The 15,768-nt window shown below is 45.4% G+C and overlaps 2 protein-coding genes across 11 annotated transcripts in view; both read left to right on the top strand.

Annotated features, from left to right (window-relative positions):
- TMEM108 (transmembrane protein 108) overlaps positions 1 to 11,726 on the top strand; it is a 377,772-nt gene extending 366,046 nt beyond the window's left edge. For all 10 annotated transcript variants that reach the window (XM_044252348.1, XM_044252346.1, XM_044252349.1 and 7 more), the window contains 2 exons: positions 3,871 to 4,025; positions 9,970 to 11,726. In XM_044252348.1, coding sequence (XP_044108283.1) covers positions 3,871 to 4,025; positions 9,970 to 10,092 — 278 coding nt within the window. In that variant the 3' untranslated portion in view covers positions 10,093 to 11,726. The remainder of the gene's footprint in view (positions 1 to 3,870; positions 4,026 to 9,969) is intronic.
- Positions 11,727 to 14,153: 2,427 nt separating this feature from the next.
- The window catches only part of BFSP2 (beaded filament structural protein 2), a 65,861-nt gene continuing 64,246 nt past the window's right edge, over positions 14,154 to 15,768 (top strand). Inside the window, exon 1 of the mRNA XM_044255179.1 lies at positions 14,154 to 14,642. Within this exon, the coding sequence (XP_044111114.1) occupies positions 14,154 to 14,642 (489 nt within the window). The remainder of the gene's footprint in view (positions 14,643 to 15,768) is intronic.

Below are 15,768 nucleotides of genomic sequence, written 5' to 3'. Positions count from 1 at the left end.
CCTTCTTTTAGAACTCTCTGGGCTTGGCACTGAATTGATCCTCACACACCCCAGTCAGTGCTCTGGGCTTTCATCAGGAGGTCAGTTTTGTGGCACATACCAAATCCATTCTCAAGAATGTCTTCACCCTGCCTCCCTGAAAAAGATGAAAGGCTTTATGGGTGGTGAGAACAGGAACCAGACCAGCTGCAGATGTTTTTCACCACCAATCTAGATTGAGCCTGGCTGAAACAGTAACAACACCTCTCTCTGCCCCAGATGTTGAGGGTCCACTTGCACTGCACCCCCAGAGCATTCTGGCTTCTTCCCGATTGGCGGTGAATGCCATTAGATATATGTATCTCTTATAGGTCCAAAATGACTTTGTAGTTATTATATAAGAAAACATGGCTCAGAGTTACTCTTTCCATGAAAAGAGTAGAATAAATTGGAATGAGAAGGAAGTGTGACCAGGAGGGTGGAAGGAAGTGTTTCTCCTTGGGGCTTGTGAGCTAACTGAAGCAAGGGGGATGTAGAGTAGCCCCAGGGGCAGGCGGGGTTGTCCAGGGGCTGTCACCTCAGCTGGACCAGAGTGCCATGCTCTCATACCTCTTCTCTGTGCTTCCAAACTAGCACCCCCTGATGGGAGCCTTCTAGTCCCACCCCCATCCTGGTGGTGGCTGACAGTGAGCCCCCAAACCTGGTTTCCCTAGGCCAGTATCCTTATGTCCAGCCTGGCATCCTTCCATACCCTGAGGCCTCCCTGAACCTCCTGCTCGAAACCCCAAAGAAAGGAAGTGATTGTCCACAAGCTAGGCTGGTCCCTCAGGCTGGCACCACTGGACCAATCCTCCCTTCCAAAATGTCAGCTTTTTCATCTTCAAAGTGAAGGAGCCAAACTGAAATATGTGACAGCTCCCTGTCTTCTTTTTTTAAACATTAAACCTGCATAAATCCCTGAAGAAGAGGCCTGGTTTGATAGAAAGACTTGGCTTGTGGAATCAAATATGTCACAGCACCTCTCCTGCCAGTCACCTGTGGGCCTTGGACATGTAACTTAACCATTGGCCCAGTGTTTTCTCACCTATAAAAATAGGATTAATATCCACTGTGTTAGCTCAGGGCCTTCAAGAGGCAGATGCCAGGGGTATCTGGGTGGTTCAGTCGGTTAAGCACCTGACCCTTGATTTTGGCTTGGGTCACGATCTCAGGGTCATGAGATCAACCCTTGCATTGGGCTCTGCACTGAGTGTGCTGCCCAGTTGGGATTCCCTCTCTCCTCCCTCTCCCCCTCCCTGCTCACACTCTCTCTGCCTCCTTCTCTCTTTCTCTAAAAAAAAAAAAAAAAAAAAAAAAAGGCAGATGAAAGCATGGGCTTGTGTTTGCACAGAGTTGTGTCATTTACAAGTGCTTCCACATGCCTCGGATGTGTTCCTTGCAGTGTTCAGGGCAATATAAGACAACAAGCATTTCCCTGAGGGGTCACAGAGACCCAGGTCAAGTTCCATTAATTACCTGAGTGATCAAGATCAATTTTGTTAACTTCCATGAGCTTCATTTGCCTCTTCTGCAAAGAGGAAGAATAACAGTACATTCCTGAGAGAGCTATTTTGTGGGTTAAATCAGACTGTAAAGTGCCTAGGTCAGCACTGGACATATATTAGCAACTCCATACGTCTCAATTGTACTTTTTCTTGGATGAAAGGTCAGGCCAGCAAAATAATGAAAGTTCTAAATCACAGGTGGTCCCTTGGCCTTGAGACACTCAATAGTCATGTAGCCCAGTTTTTCTTTCTCTTATGGAGAGTGCTAGAAGAACAAGAAGAAAACTCTCATTAAATAAGTACTGACTGTGCATCAGGCAGTGTGCTCAGCATTTTGCATTCATGATCTCTAGCTCTCATTACAGCCCTGTGAATCCATAGTAGTCAAGTATGTTTAAGTGACTTACCTAACGTAACATGCAGCAGAGTCAGACTTGAACCCAGGCCTTTTAGATTCCATGCCCAAGTTCTTTCTGTGGCCCGGCCAGCTTCTATTGTAAATGAAAGAGCACTCGAGAGGCACTGGGAATTCCCTGAAAGAAACAATCAGGCCTGAAGCACTAACAACATTTGAGGGGAGAAAACTAGGAACAGAGCTCCCTGTTCCAACCCCCCAGACCATCCTGCAACAGAGCCAGCTCTTCCCACAAGGCAGAGTCCTGGCCCTTTGTCCTAAACAGGCCCAGGCTCTGGAGCCAGGGGCAGTGTGGGCTTGAGGGAGCACTGGACTGGGGGTCAGAGGACCTAGACTCTGCAACCCATCCCAACACAGATTAGTAGCTTTATGGCTTCTATTTCATCAGTTTGAATTCCCCCAGACCATTTCTCCATCCCAGTTCCAGGAACAGGATGGAAAGGTAGTGACAGTGAAGAATAAAGGTGCCAGAAAGGGGAGACAGGACCTGGGGCCTTGCTCCAGCCCTGCCATTCACAGACCTGTGACCTGTGGCAAGTCAGCAGGATGCTTTGGACCAGTCTGCTCATCTGTAAAATAAGGAGATGCCCTACATTAGCATTTTCAGACTGAGCTCTACAGCTCCCCCACCTCACCCCCATTCATCCTTCAATCATGTTTTTCTTTGGAAGGATGGGAGAGAAGAAAAAAGGAGAGCTTGAGTTTGGAAATTTTTCAATATTTGAAAGTCTATACCAGCCAGTCTGAAATTTCTTTTAGCTCAAACATTCAGAAATGTCCTTTATATCTTTAAAACTTTTTTAAGGGTACCTAGAAAAGTAGTGAGCAAATGAGAAGTCTTTCTGATCAAAGCAGATCAGATCAATAGAAACTTGCCCAATCTCTTGCCCTTGCCTGGAGGTCTTTTCAGGTTGAGATGCCAGCAAGGCCAGCAGCTAAGAAGAGAGCTACAGAAATCCTGTTATCCCACAGGGACTGAAGCGGTGGGCCCTGAGGTCTCAGCCTATAGGGATGCCAACTTTAGCAGATACCCCACACCCTGACATGTACAGGCCCCTTGATGCTGGCCAAATCCTCAGGCTGCCTTGGACAGAGCTGGCACTCTGCTGCCCCCTGGTGGTCATTGCCATTCCAGCGCCAGCCTCTGAACTGCCGGATCTGGGGTCCCCTCTACCCAGGACAGATGGTCATCACCTCCAAGATGTTGACTGCAGCCCTGCCCACCCCTGGCCTGGAGTTTCAGCCATCCCACAGTCTATGATGATTCTAATCCTAGCAGGGAAATGCCCAGTCTTCATTTACTGGCTTCTCCCTAAGAGGGCTGCTCTCTTCCTTGTTAAAGCATTACTCAGCACTATGTGAGGCTGGACAGGCCACCTTACTTCCCCGACCTCAGAAGCCTTCCCTCTTGGCAAGCTGAAGCCCCTCTGTTCACTTACCTATTCATTCACAACATCCAAATATACCCATTCCTCCCTGGAGCTCCATAAGTCTCAGAGATTGGACAGATAGGATCACACATTGAGGAGAGCCTTTCATGATCACCCTAAAGCATTCTCTTCTCAACTCCTCTCCATTTGCTCCCTCAATTCACCCTATTTTATTTTCTTTAAACAATTATTGCTGTCTGAATTTACCTTATATTCATTTTGTTTATTATATACCATGCGACCCTCTCTGTGCTCCTCCATACACAAACTAGGAGGGATATTTATGACACAGCGCAGCCTTGTCTTTTTTTCACTCCCTCTCTCCCAGAACCTGGCCTGAAGTTGACATTCAATGTGTGTAGATAGTTGTTGAACAAACAAGCAAATTAACAAATGGGGTAAGTGGCTGAATATATAGCCATCACAAATTCACCTGGCACTCAGCAATGCTGGCCCCATGCTTATCTCCCTCCCCTGTCTCTAACTTGGACTCTCTCTACAGCTGTCTTGCTGACAGTGTGCTGCCTGAGGAGGAAGAAAAAGACGGCCAATCCAGAGAACAACCTGAGCTACTGGAACAATGCCATCACCATGGACTACTTCAATAAGCATGCTGTGGAGTTACCAAGGGAGATCCAGTCCCTTGAAACTTCTGAGGTAATAAGCCCCAAACCATGAGGTGCCCCTGGAAGGTCCAGCCCCACTACAGGGAATAGCACAGGCTGCAGAGTAACCCACAGAGCATCTCCTTGCTTCTTAGTGTCTTGTTCCTCAAAGGATGGTCCATAGACCAGTAGCAGCAGCACCCAGGAAACTACAGGCCCCACAGAAGCCTTGCTGAATCAATCTGTATTTTAGCAAGACTTCCCAGGTGCTTTCTATGCATGTTAAAGTTCGGGAAGCATTGTTCCTGAGATCCCAGGGTTGCTGGGAACAATTCAGTAAGTATTCCTTGAGAACCCATTTTATGGCAGACAGTCTCTGGGGATTATGAAGATGAGAGCTTGGGGCCCAGATTCCAAGATGTGGTTGAGGTATGCGCCCCAAGCATCATTCAAAAGCGGACAAACTAGAGGAGATAGAAGAAGAGTTGTAGAGAGCTGTAGAAATCTAGGAGAAGAAAGCCTTTGCAATGGGGGTTAGGAAGGATAAATGGATTTTGACAGGTATTCCAACAAAGGAAGTAACCTGAATAAAGGTGGGAATGTGGGCTGCACACAGCATATCATGGGAGAACAGAATACGTTGGGTCAGGAAATATTACCCAAAATACCCATCTGGCCAGTGAGAGAACTAGGCTTTGACCCGGTGCTCCTTCCCCTCTCACATAGAAGGTGGGGGCAGAGGCCAGGGCACAGCAGGAAAGGTAGACTGATTAGGCGTGGACTTGAATAGGCTTGAATGGAGTTTATACTTCAGTCTTGGGCAGTGGAAGGTCATTGAAAGTTTTGAGCTTTGTGTGACCTAGTTTTAAAAAGATTGTGCTGATGGCCTGGTGAAGGTACTCTATATGTGCTTGGTGAACGGCTAGGAAGGAGAGGTAGGGTGGTTTAATGGATGAATGAATGGATGGGAGGACAGGCGGGAAGACAGACAAAATAAGAAGGCCAGCTAGAATGCAATCGAGATGGCCTGGGAGATAAATGGCAGACATCTGAGTAAAAGCAGTGAGAGCTGCGAAGAGTCCTGGAGACAGTCCCTTCTTCCCCTGCGGATCCATCCCCCACAGCATCCAGGCACCCCGGATTTCTTTTCATTTCTTTATAACACCAAGTTACACCCCATTCTGGGGCTGTGCATGACTGTTCCTTCTACTGGGATGTGTTCTGTCCCTCCTCAGCGCCCCTTCCTTTGTTCATCTCAGTAACTCCTACCCATTGTTCAGGCCCAGTCTAACTGTCACTTCCTCAGAGAGACCTTCCCTGACCTGCCATGCTGGGCTCTGCTCTCCTAACATATGATCTCAGCTCCTTATGCTTTTTCCATCATGGCACTTACCAGAGTTGTAAGGATGTAGCTGCTGACCTGATATTAGTTTCATATTTCACTCCCTAACTAGAATACCCAGTTGCTTCCACACTGTAAAACCCAGGAGTCAGTTCTAAGCATTCCTCTTACTCAATCTACCAGCAGCATCAGCACCGTCAGTCATTTCCTCCTCAGAAAGTTTGTCTTCACCCCATCCTGTTCTGGCTCTCCTCCACCTTTCAGCAGCTCCTTCTCAGTCTCCATCACTGGCTCCCAGTCCTTTGGCCATCTCTAATCACTGCAGTGCCCAGGTTCAGCCTTCCCACTGCTTCTCTTCTCTCTACTTAGTTTCATGACTTTAAATATTATCTCTGCACCATTGACTTGCAATTTCCACCTCTGATCTTGACATTTCCCCTTCACTCAGACTCATGTACCTAGCTACTGCTGTGCATGTCTCATGGGCATCTCAAATTCAACATTCCCCAGATTGAACTGCTGACTTCCCCTCCCCACCCAAACACCCAGAAGTTCCCTGGTGTTTCTCATTACATAAATTGCATTGCCAGCCTCCTTCTCCTCTCACACACTCCACATCCAGTCTATCAGCAGATCCTCTTGGTTCTTCCGATATAGGAGTGCTTCTCACCACCCACATTGCTGCCTCCCTCAAATCATGGATTGCTGCAGTAACTTCTGAAAACAAGGTCTCTGCTACCATCTTGCCTTCTATCCTCCACACAGTAGCCAGATGATCTTCTCAAGGAAGGATTCCATGTCTGCCATGTCTCCCAACCCTCAAATGGCTCCTCTTCACACTTTGAACAAAATCCAGATTCTTCTTACCAGACCCTTCACAGGCTGACCTTGACCTCCCTGGCCTCCTCCTGCCAGACCTCCCACTGACCACACACTTGAGCCACACCAGCCTTTGGCTCTTCTTCAACACAGTCTTTCCAAAAACACAAGATTTCTCTTGCACCTGTGTAAAATGCTCTTTTCCTGGTTCCATCCCTCACTTCCTTCAGGTCTCTGTTCCAGTGCTGCATCTTCAGAGAAACTTGTCCTGACTTCTCTATACAGAGTAGAAGCCCACCTCCACCCCATGGTTTTCTATCTTCTTTTCTGCTTTATTTTTCTTCAGAGCACTTCTCACCACCTGACACTGCATCATTCTCTGTTGACTGGCCCCTTATCTTTCTCTTCGTGGAGTATAGGCTGCCTGATGGCAGAAGTTTGTTCTCACTGCTCTATCCCTAGCACCTAGAACAGTGCCCAGAACATGGTAGGTACTTGGTAAATGTTTATCACATGAATGAACCGTAAGTTTTATTCACGATTGACTCATCACCCAGTCCAAAGCCTAAGACACAGTGGAAGCTCAATAAAAATGTTGAACCAAAGGACAGAGCAACAGGCTTCATGAAAGCATTGGTCTTTTGTGTGGTCAGTGTACATCTTGCATAGCAAAATTAGTAACTACACTTATTGTGGTGAGCATTTCATAATGTACATAATTGTCGAATCACTTTGTTATAACCCTGAAACCAATATAATATTGTATGTGAACTATACTTCAATAAAAAATAAAAATGCTTTTAGAAACGTTCCTGAAACGACAGATGTTGGTGAGGATGCAGAGAAAGGAGAACCCTTCTACACTGTTGGTGGGAATGCAAGTTGGTGCAGCCACTCTGGAAAACAGTATGGAGGTTCCTCAAAAAGTTGAAAATAGAACTACTCTACAACCCAGCAATCTCACTACTAGGCATTTACCCTAAAGATACAAATGTAGTGATCCGAAGGGGCACATGTACCCCTTACACTGTTTATAGCAGCAATGTCCCCAGTAGCCCAACTATGAAAAGAGCCTAGATGTCCATTGACAGATGAATGGATAAAAAATGTGTATATATGTGTGTGTGTGTGTATACATGTATATATATGTATATGTATATGTATATATATGTATATACATGTATACACACACACACACATGCTTTTTTATCCACTCGTGTGTGTATATGTGTGTGTATGTATGTATGCATATATACACATATATACATATACATATATATGTATACACACACATATATATACACACACATACACACACATATACACTTTTTTATCCACTCATGTGTATATATGTGTGTGTGTGTGTGTGTAAGTGTACATATATACGCACACATACACACACACATAATGGAATATTATGCTGCCAACAAAAACCCCGAAATCTTGCCATTTGCAACGACATGGATGGAACTAGAGGCTATTATGCTAAGCAAAATAAGTCAATCAGAGAAGGACAATTATCGTGTGATCTCACTGATAGGATGAATTTGAGAAACAAGACAGAGGATCATAGGGGAAGGGAGGGAAAAATCAAACAAGACAAAACCAGAGAGGGAGATAAACCATAAGAGACTCAATCTCAGGAAACAAACTGAGGGTTGCTGGAGGGGATGGAGGGATGGGGTGGCTGGGTGATGGACATTGGGGAGGGTGTGTGCTATGAATTTTGTAAGTAACTGATGAATCACAGACCAGTACCCCTGAAATAAATAATACATTATATGTTAATTTTTTTTTAAAAAAGTGTTCCTGAGAACTATTCTAGTGAGTAAAAAAAATGGGTAAGTTGGCAAAGGGGCTGGCCACATTTTGAGTGTGGGCTCTGAATCTCTGAACTCTAAATTTCTCATATTCTCTTTGCAAACTGGTAAATGAAAACGAAAGCCAAAGGACAGTGTCTGTGAGCTTACTATAGAAAAGACCATGCTTATGCAGCATCCTAGTTAGTCATTCCAGCCCAGAGCACTGGGGTTGCCATCGGACAAATACCAGAGGTTCTAGTAGAGGCTGCCCCACCCATCCACCCAACCCACCCCTGCCATAGTCACCATCCCAGGTCAGGAGATTGCAAGAAAACCAGCAGCAGGAAGGTCAGTTTGGCTTCAGAATGGGTTTTATCACTGTTTCCCTCCCAGCAGGTTGGCTGCCCTCATTCTGCTTTATGTAGAGTAATGTTACAATTTCTTCCAACTCCCTGGGTACATGCAGGCCCTGCAGACCACCCATAGCACGGTCACGCGGTCACAGGGCATCTGCCCCGCACGCCACAGCCTGAGGCTGCACTCACAGCCTGCTGTGTAGCTGCCAGCTTTGGTGGCTGCCAAGTGCTTTGCCTAAGCAAGTTTCTCGGGTGCCCTGCTCCCCGTCTGGGTTGATGAAAGCAGCAAAACACAAATTCAGGCTGTACAGGCAAAATTGTAATGCTCAAAATGTGCCTGGAAATTTTTCCATACTTTTTCTCCCCCTCTTCCAACCGTTCCTCCTTTTTTTTCTTTTTTCTTGTCTGTTATTTTCTAAGTAAATTTCTCTTTCACACTGTGGGAAGTATCCACACAGTTCACCCTTGGTGAACACTTGCTTTGTAAGAACTATAAATGACACACCAGATCTTGGCCGCAAAATTTCCCTCCACAGCTCAACCCAAAGCCAAGTGGAAAAAGGGGATGCCCTGTTTTCCTTACTCAGAGGGCTGACCCCATGTCTACCTCTCAGATGGACACTCAGTCAATTCCAGACACTGAAGAAAATTTTTATCTTCTGAAAAGGCATTTCACCAACAAATGGTCTTTCTTCCTTTCTCTCCTTATTTTCCATAAGGCAATATGTACTCTCCCCAAATTATACATGTTTTGCTTAAAATAAACTTCAGAGAATTAATCATATCTTCTTCAAGTGAAGACATTTAAGCAAGTCCGGCCTAAGCCAATTCTACCTTGGCATATTACTGAGGCTTTGCCCTGAAGTAGCCTACAGGTTCTGAGACAGCAGTTTTTTAGAATTGGAACAAGCTAATTTTTCCCCTGAATTAATCCCTGGGCCTGACCCTGAGTGCAGATGTCTAGTGGACCACAAGTGCTTGCAATCCTTGTTTGTTGAAGCCAAAGCTGTTCAGAAGACCTGATCAGTGAATTGCTTATCTCTGGGCTTTTCCATTTCTGAGACTGTGTAGACAGACTGATTTTTTCACTAACCACCTACTGTCACGTAGAGACTCATATGTCTTCACCTCAGGACATCTAGTGCTACAAGAAATGGGGCAATAATTCTGACCAGGATCTGGGAGAACTCAGGAGGGGGAGGAATGAGCCCTTAAAGGCTCAGACAGGTGGGTGCTAGGAGAGGAGAGAGATGAGAAGTTTAGGGTGTGAAAGTGCAGGGAGAAAAAGCCACCAGGTCTCCCAGAAAGCTGTGAGAAAGAGGCAGGAATGAGAGTCCAGGGCCCACACAGACCCGTTTTGCCCACAAGGGCAGTAAGCCATGTGCCATGTGTCACGCACGGCAAGCCCTCTCAGACTTCTACACGGAGAGCAATGCCATCTCTGGCAACCTGAGCTGGGAGTCATTCAGGGAGCAGGAAATCTTTTCCGATGCTACTATAAAAATCTGAAGGAAGAACAGAGAGGGCTCTGCACTTCAGCATTGGCAGTGAGGACGATGAAAATGTTTACCAAGCAATCTCATGTGGAAATGGATGTCCTTGTGTGTGTGTTTCTTTATGAATGGCCACCACCTGAACTCTCCGAGTACATACTATCTCCTCCCTCCCTTCTCCCAGGACCAGCTCTCAGAACCCCGATCCCCAGCCAATGGTGACTACAGAGACACTGGGATGGTCCTCGTCAACCCCTTCTGCCAAGAAACATTGTTTGTGGGAAACGATCAAGTATCGGAGATTTAACCGCAGCAGCTCTCGCTTTGCTGTTCCCTACCTTTCGTCTCTAAATTATAAATATACAAATATATATTATAAATATAATCTTTGTGTAACCCTGACTTAATAAGAAACATTTTCAGCTTTTTTTTCCTAAGAATTGTCAACATCTTTTTTATAAGTGTGGTTTAAAAAAAAAAAAAAACCTTTACAGATTGATCTGTGGCTTTATAAAATAAAGGTATTTCTAAGCAAAGCAGTTGCATTGATTGCTTCTCTTAATAACTGTCCTTGAGCATTTGGGGGTCCCAGCAGCCCCAAACAGTTGAGGGAAGAGATAGACCTTTAGAAGTGAAATGTTAAAATGGTCACAAGTACGGCCCTTTGAGTGCTTCTTAAAGCTCTGGTTCTTCTTGATTCAGTGGAACCCCATTTCCTCCCCCTCCTTATGCATACCAGTGAAGGCAACTGGGCCACCTAGGGAGAAGCAGCAGACTCGCACACAGAGCAGGAAAAGGGAACATCTCATCACCCCCAGTGAATGAGTATCCTGCACTTGCACTGTGACACCATTGGCTGTCAAGGCTAATTCCGTCTGAGTTCAGGACAGCAGGCAGGAGCATGCAGCCCTCAGGAGTCTGTGGAGGACATCCAGCATCCCAAGGCCACATCCCCCTAACGTCACACGACAGGGAGCTTCCACTATGCTAAACAACAGGACTGCCTTGCTCTGGTGGACAAAAATGCCCCCACCCCACCCCGAGCACATTCCTGCTTCCTCTCCAACACCCACATCTGCTTTCAAACTTGTGCCTTTCTCTGGAGATGGTTTAAATGTGGATCCTAAGCCTGGAGCTTGGGAATGCTTGCCCTTCCTCAAGGATCAAATGTTTATTGGGATTCAGCTTTGTTTTCTCAAAAGGCATCTCACTGTGCCCCTGAGAAACATGCTTATGTAAGAGGCCTTGAAGTGTGGAGCTGTAATTTTCTAAACCCTCCTGCAATCTTACAAAAACAAGATTGCCAAAGTGGATTGCTTGGGAGAAGACATCATCTTTTCCCTCCTTAGCACTGCAGACCTGCTTGTAGGTCCACAGATGGGCTTCTCACCCAGTGCTCGTTTCCTAGTCTCCCCTGCATGGCTGTCTTCACTGGTGGTGGGCCAGCACCTCCCCTGCCCACACTCAGGAGTGGTCAGACCCACAGAGATGTACAGGGGCTTCCACAGATGGCTGCTTCTTACTTTTTTTCCTAGTAGATGGTGGGGAGAGAAGAGAACTGCTTTGACTCTTTCTCTAAAAGAAAATTAGTTTGATAGTATATTTTGAATATAGATGTTCTTATAGTCAGATTGGGAATTGACTTGAATGTTGATTCATATGTTCGTGTTGTTACTGTGGTCTTTTTATCATAACTTTCCTTTCTTCATACGTTTCCTTTAAAAAAAAAAAAGATGGCCTTCAAAAATGTGTGTTCTCAATGTTGTATGGATCTACTTAACATGAGTTTGGTGGTTGTCTCTCTTTAAAGATTCTTCAACCCACAAGGAAGCAGGTTAAATGTTGCTCTGAGATTCATTTGCCAGCGTGCTGCTGTCTGATCTTTTAACCTTATATTTCTGTCAGCTATTGCATTTACTACAGCAATGTGTGTGTGTATATAATGAAATCTGTTTGTAAAGTAAAACTATATATAATATATGTAATCAAAGATACATATGTTATATATATATATATATGTGGATGTATGACTTATTTTTCCTTATCCACAGAATTCAACTACCATGTATATATAAATAAACTTATTTTATTAGCCAGAGGATTAAGTTGCTAATACATTTTGCATTCTTTTCATTTTAAAATAATTTTTAAGTCTTCCTTAAGGACTGACACTGTTTAATCTTCATCTGTATTTTTTAATCTATTTTAACAATAAGTTGGGTTTTATGAGTATAATGAGCTAATAGGATTAGCAATTTGTCATTTAACTATACAAATCCTTTAGAACACGTTTGCGATTTCCTCAAAAGAGAATCATCTCTCTCTAGGTCTTTGGAAACATTGGTGTCAAGTAAGGTACATCCCTCTCTCTCCTCTTCCTTCCCCGGGGCTGGGGGTTTTGCTGTACATATCTTTGGGTAAGAGAAAGCTGGGGTTAACCTGGGCACTGGAAGTTATCATTCTGTAGAAAAGAACAGTTCATAAACATGACACCTGTGCAAACAACTGAATTAGTATCCTGAACCCTTCATTTAGCCTTGGATGACATACCCTGGAATTCCTACAGTTCCTCGAGACCCAGTGTTAGGAGGATGTTATTACAACAGTCTGGTGGGTGCTGTAGGCCCTACAGGGTGTACCAGAGGGGGACATCTAAAGAAATAGGGGACGCTACCAGCTTTTACTTGATGAAGTTGGTTCCTTAAACTGTTAATCATACAACCAACATTGATATTTATGAAGTATTTTCTGTGTCATCTCAAATAGATAAAGTAGAAGGGGAAAAAGGAGTTGTGGTGTCTTTATCAGCAAAGAAGAGCACATAGAATATTCCAGTATGTAATAGTAGTTTTAAACTCTGCTCATGTGATTTTGGATGCTACTCTAGTTCTGTAGGTGTTTGGAGATCGAGGGGGTCCTAGATTAGTCACTAGGAGTGACTCTTCTGCCTAGGAGTCAGAAGAGGCCTTCCCATCCCAGCTCTGCTGCTTTCTGAACAGGAGACCTTGGACAAGTCATTGGAGCTTTCAGGGTCCTCATCATACAAGGAATTAATAAACCATATTTTGACATGTGACAGTATTTCTGAAGTTGTGCAGTACTCAAATAGTAGCACAACCTGCTACCTCCTAAGGTTGAATTGAGAATTCAGTGAAATAAAGTATGGAAGCCACATACAACACTAGGATAGATTCAATACATACTAGAATTGGCTCCCTTCCCCTTCTTCCACTTGAGGTATGTTCCCATGTTGCAGAATTTGGGAGAAATATCCATCTCTGGGTTTTGGCTACTTGGTTTCTCTGGGATAAAACTTAAGTGCAGTGGGGTTTAGGTCCATTTTGTGATCTCAGAAGATATTTTCTAGACCCAGAAAAGCATTCAAGATGTGAATTCAACATGCCTTAGTAGATGCTTACAGTAGGAATTAGAACCCAGGGTGTGTCATCAAACCCTAACTCAAAGCACCCTCAAAGAGCTTACTGGAAAATCTTCTCTTTGTTCTTATTTATTAGTTTTCTGGCAAATGGAGAAACAGAAGTGTACAGAACAGCTACAGCATAATAGGCGCCCAAAACGTGTGGGACCCAAATTTGCCCAGGACCCCTCATCTAGTGCATTAGAGAAAGCTCAGGCCAGTGCAAGGAAGTAAGGTCCAGAGAAGGGGAGCAACATGGCCAAGGTCAAGCAGCTGATAACAGCAGTGTTCGAGGTAAGAAAAATGCCACATGAGGACCAGAAGCTGTTGCCAAGACTGAGAGGATAAGAGAGGCAAGAGGCTTCATTTGTTTCTCTTGAGTTCATGGGACTGCCTCCCACATGGGTGATTCACATCCATTTCCACCATCTATTACCTGTGTAGACACACATGCTCATTCACACATTCACATACACAGCACACACAAAGATGTAGAAAGCTCTGAGATCGGCCCTTGAGCACCTGGATTCAGTTCTGGGTCAGCCACTCCCTACACTTGTGATTTGAGATCTCTGAGCCTCGGTTCATTCATCTGTGAAATGGGGCTGCTTTGCCCTCTCTTAAGTAGTGAAGTACACAGACCAGATGAGCCCCCTCCACAGCCTGCACTGATCCAGCCTCCCCCACTACCAGTGGAAAAATCTGGGAGGTCAGACACATGACCTTGCAGAGAATGCATGAGTGCCTTTCTACACGCAGCCTGGCCAGGGACTGTTTCTCTTTCAGCTGGGTGAATGGTGGAAGCTCATGGAAAACAGCAGACAAAGCAGCCCTGGGGGTAGAAGAGCTTCCAGAGAGGCCCATGACCAGGCCACAGGGACACTGGGGCTGAAAACCAAAAGCCACTAGGCTCTACAAACCCACTAGGCAGAGCAGAGGCAGAAGGGGAGATGAGCACAAGGCGGGTGGTGGTGGACATGCCCACAGGGGTCAGCTCCAGCATGCCCCTCCAGAGGCATAGGGCATCCTTCGGGGGAACATGGTCATCATCCTCCCTGGATAGCCCCCCAGCCTCCAGGACAAATGCCATGGGTGGTCTCATCCGAGCACCCAGAGTCTATGTAGGGATGGCGCCCAGTGGGTACACAAGTGGCCTGGGCACTCGAGTGACACGCCGGGCCCTGGGCATCAGCAGTGTTTTTCTGCAGGGCCTGCGAAGCTCAGGTCTGGCCACAGCACCAGCTCCAGGTCTGGAGAGGAACCTCAGTACCATTGAAGACCTGGGGGGTTGCCTGGTGGAATACATGGCCAAGGTTCATGCCTTGGAGAGCGTCAGCCAAGAGCTGGAGGCACAACTGCGGATGCACCTGGAGAGCAAAGCCACACGCTCAGAAAGCTGGGGAGCCCTCAGAGCCTCTTGGGCCAGCAGCTGCCATCAGGTGAGTGCCTGGCCATGCTCAAGCGTTTTACATAGGCCCAGGAGAGGATACTGACAGCTGTACTAGGAGTCATTATCAGAGAGCAAGAATGCTGAGGCAGGGGCAGGAGAGTGAATGGTCTGAAACCAGAGAAACTGACCATAACTCTGATCCTTTCTTGCTAAAAAATACTAATGACAATGAAAACAATAACAACAGCTACTTTTACTGAGGTAGACTAGGGGTCAGGCCCACAATAATCCCTGTACGTGCGCTGTCTCCTATGTTCAAAGCAACACTATGCACAGGCTCATTCACTGATTGCATTTTTTTAGTGGCGAAAACCGGCACAAAGGGATTATGTAATTTGCCCAAGATCCTGCAGCCTGTAGGGAAGCTGAGCATTGAGCCTGAATTGTTCCAGTTCCAAAGCTTGCATTTGCCCCATTACCCTGGGCTGGCTCCGTAACATTTGTGCTAAGAAAAGTTTTTTATAGCCATCGTCAAATGGAACACCATCAAATGGTTGTGACATCAAAAACAAGGATAAATGGAGGTATGTTCCTATATCCATCTGCTATCCAATAGAAATCCAATAGAAATATGAGTCGCATTGGTAGTGGACAAGTTTCTATTACCCACAGTGAAAAAGGTAAAAAGAAACAGGTGAAGTTCATATTAGTGTATTTTACTTAATTTAGTATATTTTAAATGTGATTTCAACAGATGATCAATATTTAAAATATTAATAAGACTGTTTACACTGAAATAGAACTTTCTGCAGTGATTGAAATGTCCTATTTCCACACCATCCTGTCTGGTAACCAATAGCCACATATGACTATTGAGCATGTGAAACATGGCTAATAAGACTGAGGAATTGAATTTTTATCTTTATTTTATTTTATTTTATTTCATTAGCCACATAGGGCCAGTGCCGTCTTACTGGCCAGGGCAGGACACAGAGGTTGCATCTTTCTCCCTTGCTTGGTCAGGATGTGCCCTCCAGGGTGATTTCTGCAGAGCGCTGAGCTCATCTGTCATGTCTGGCCTGCAGCTTCCCCCACCTAGACTCCAGCAACAGCACATCTCATCAGGTCCCTGCTGGTGGCTGACTTCTCCTCTCCCTTCCCTCCCCCACCTCCAT

The sequence above is a fragment of the Neovison vison genome, chromosome 6 (assembly GCF_020171115.1).
Source record: "Neovison vison isolate M4711 chromosome 6, ASM_NN_V1, whole genome shotgun sequence".
Taxonomy (NCBI): domain Eukaryota; kingdom Metazoa; phylum Chordata; class Mammalia; order Carnivora; family Mustelidae; genus Neogale; species Neogale vison.
This window is presented reverse-complemented; position numbering and strand designations above follow the sequence as displayed.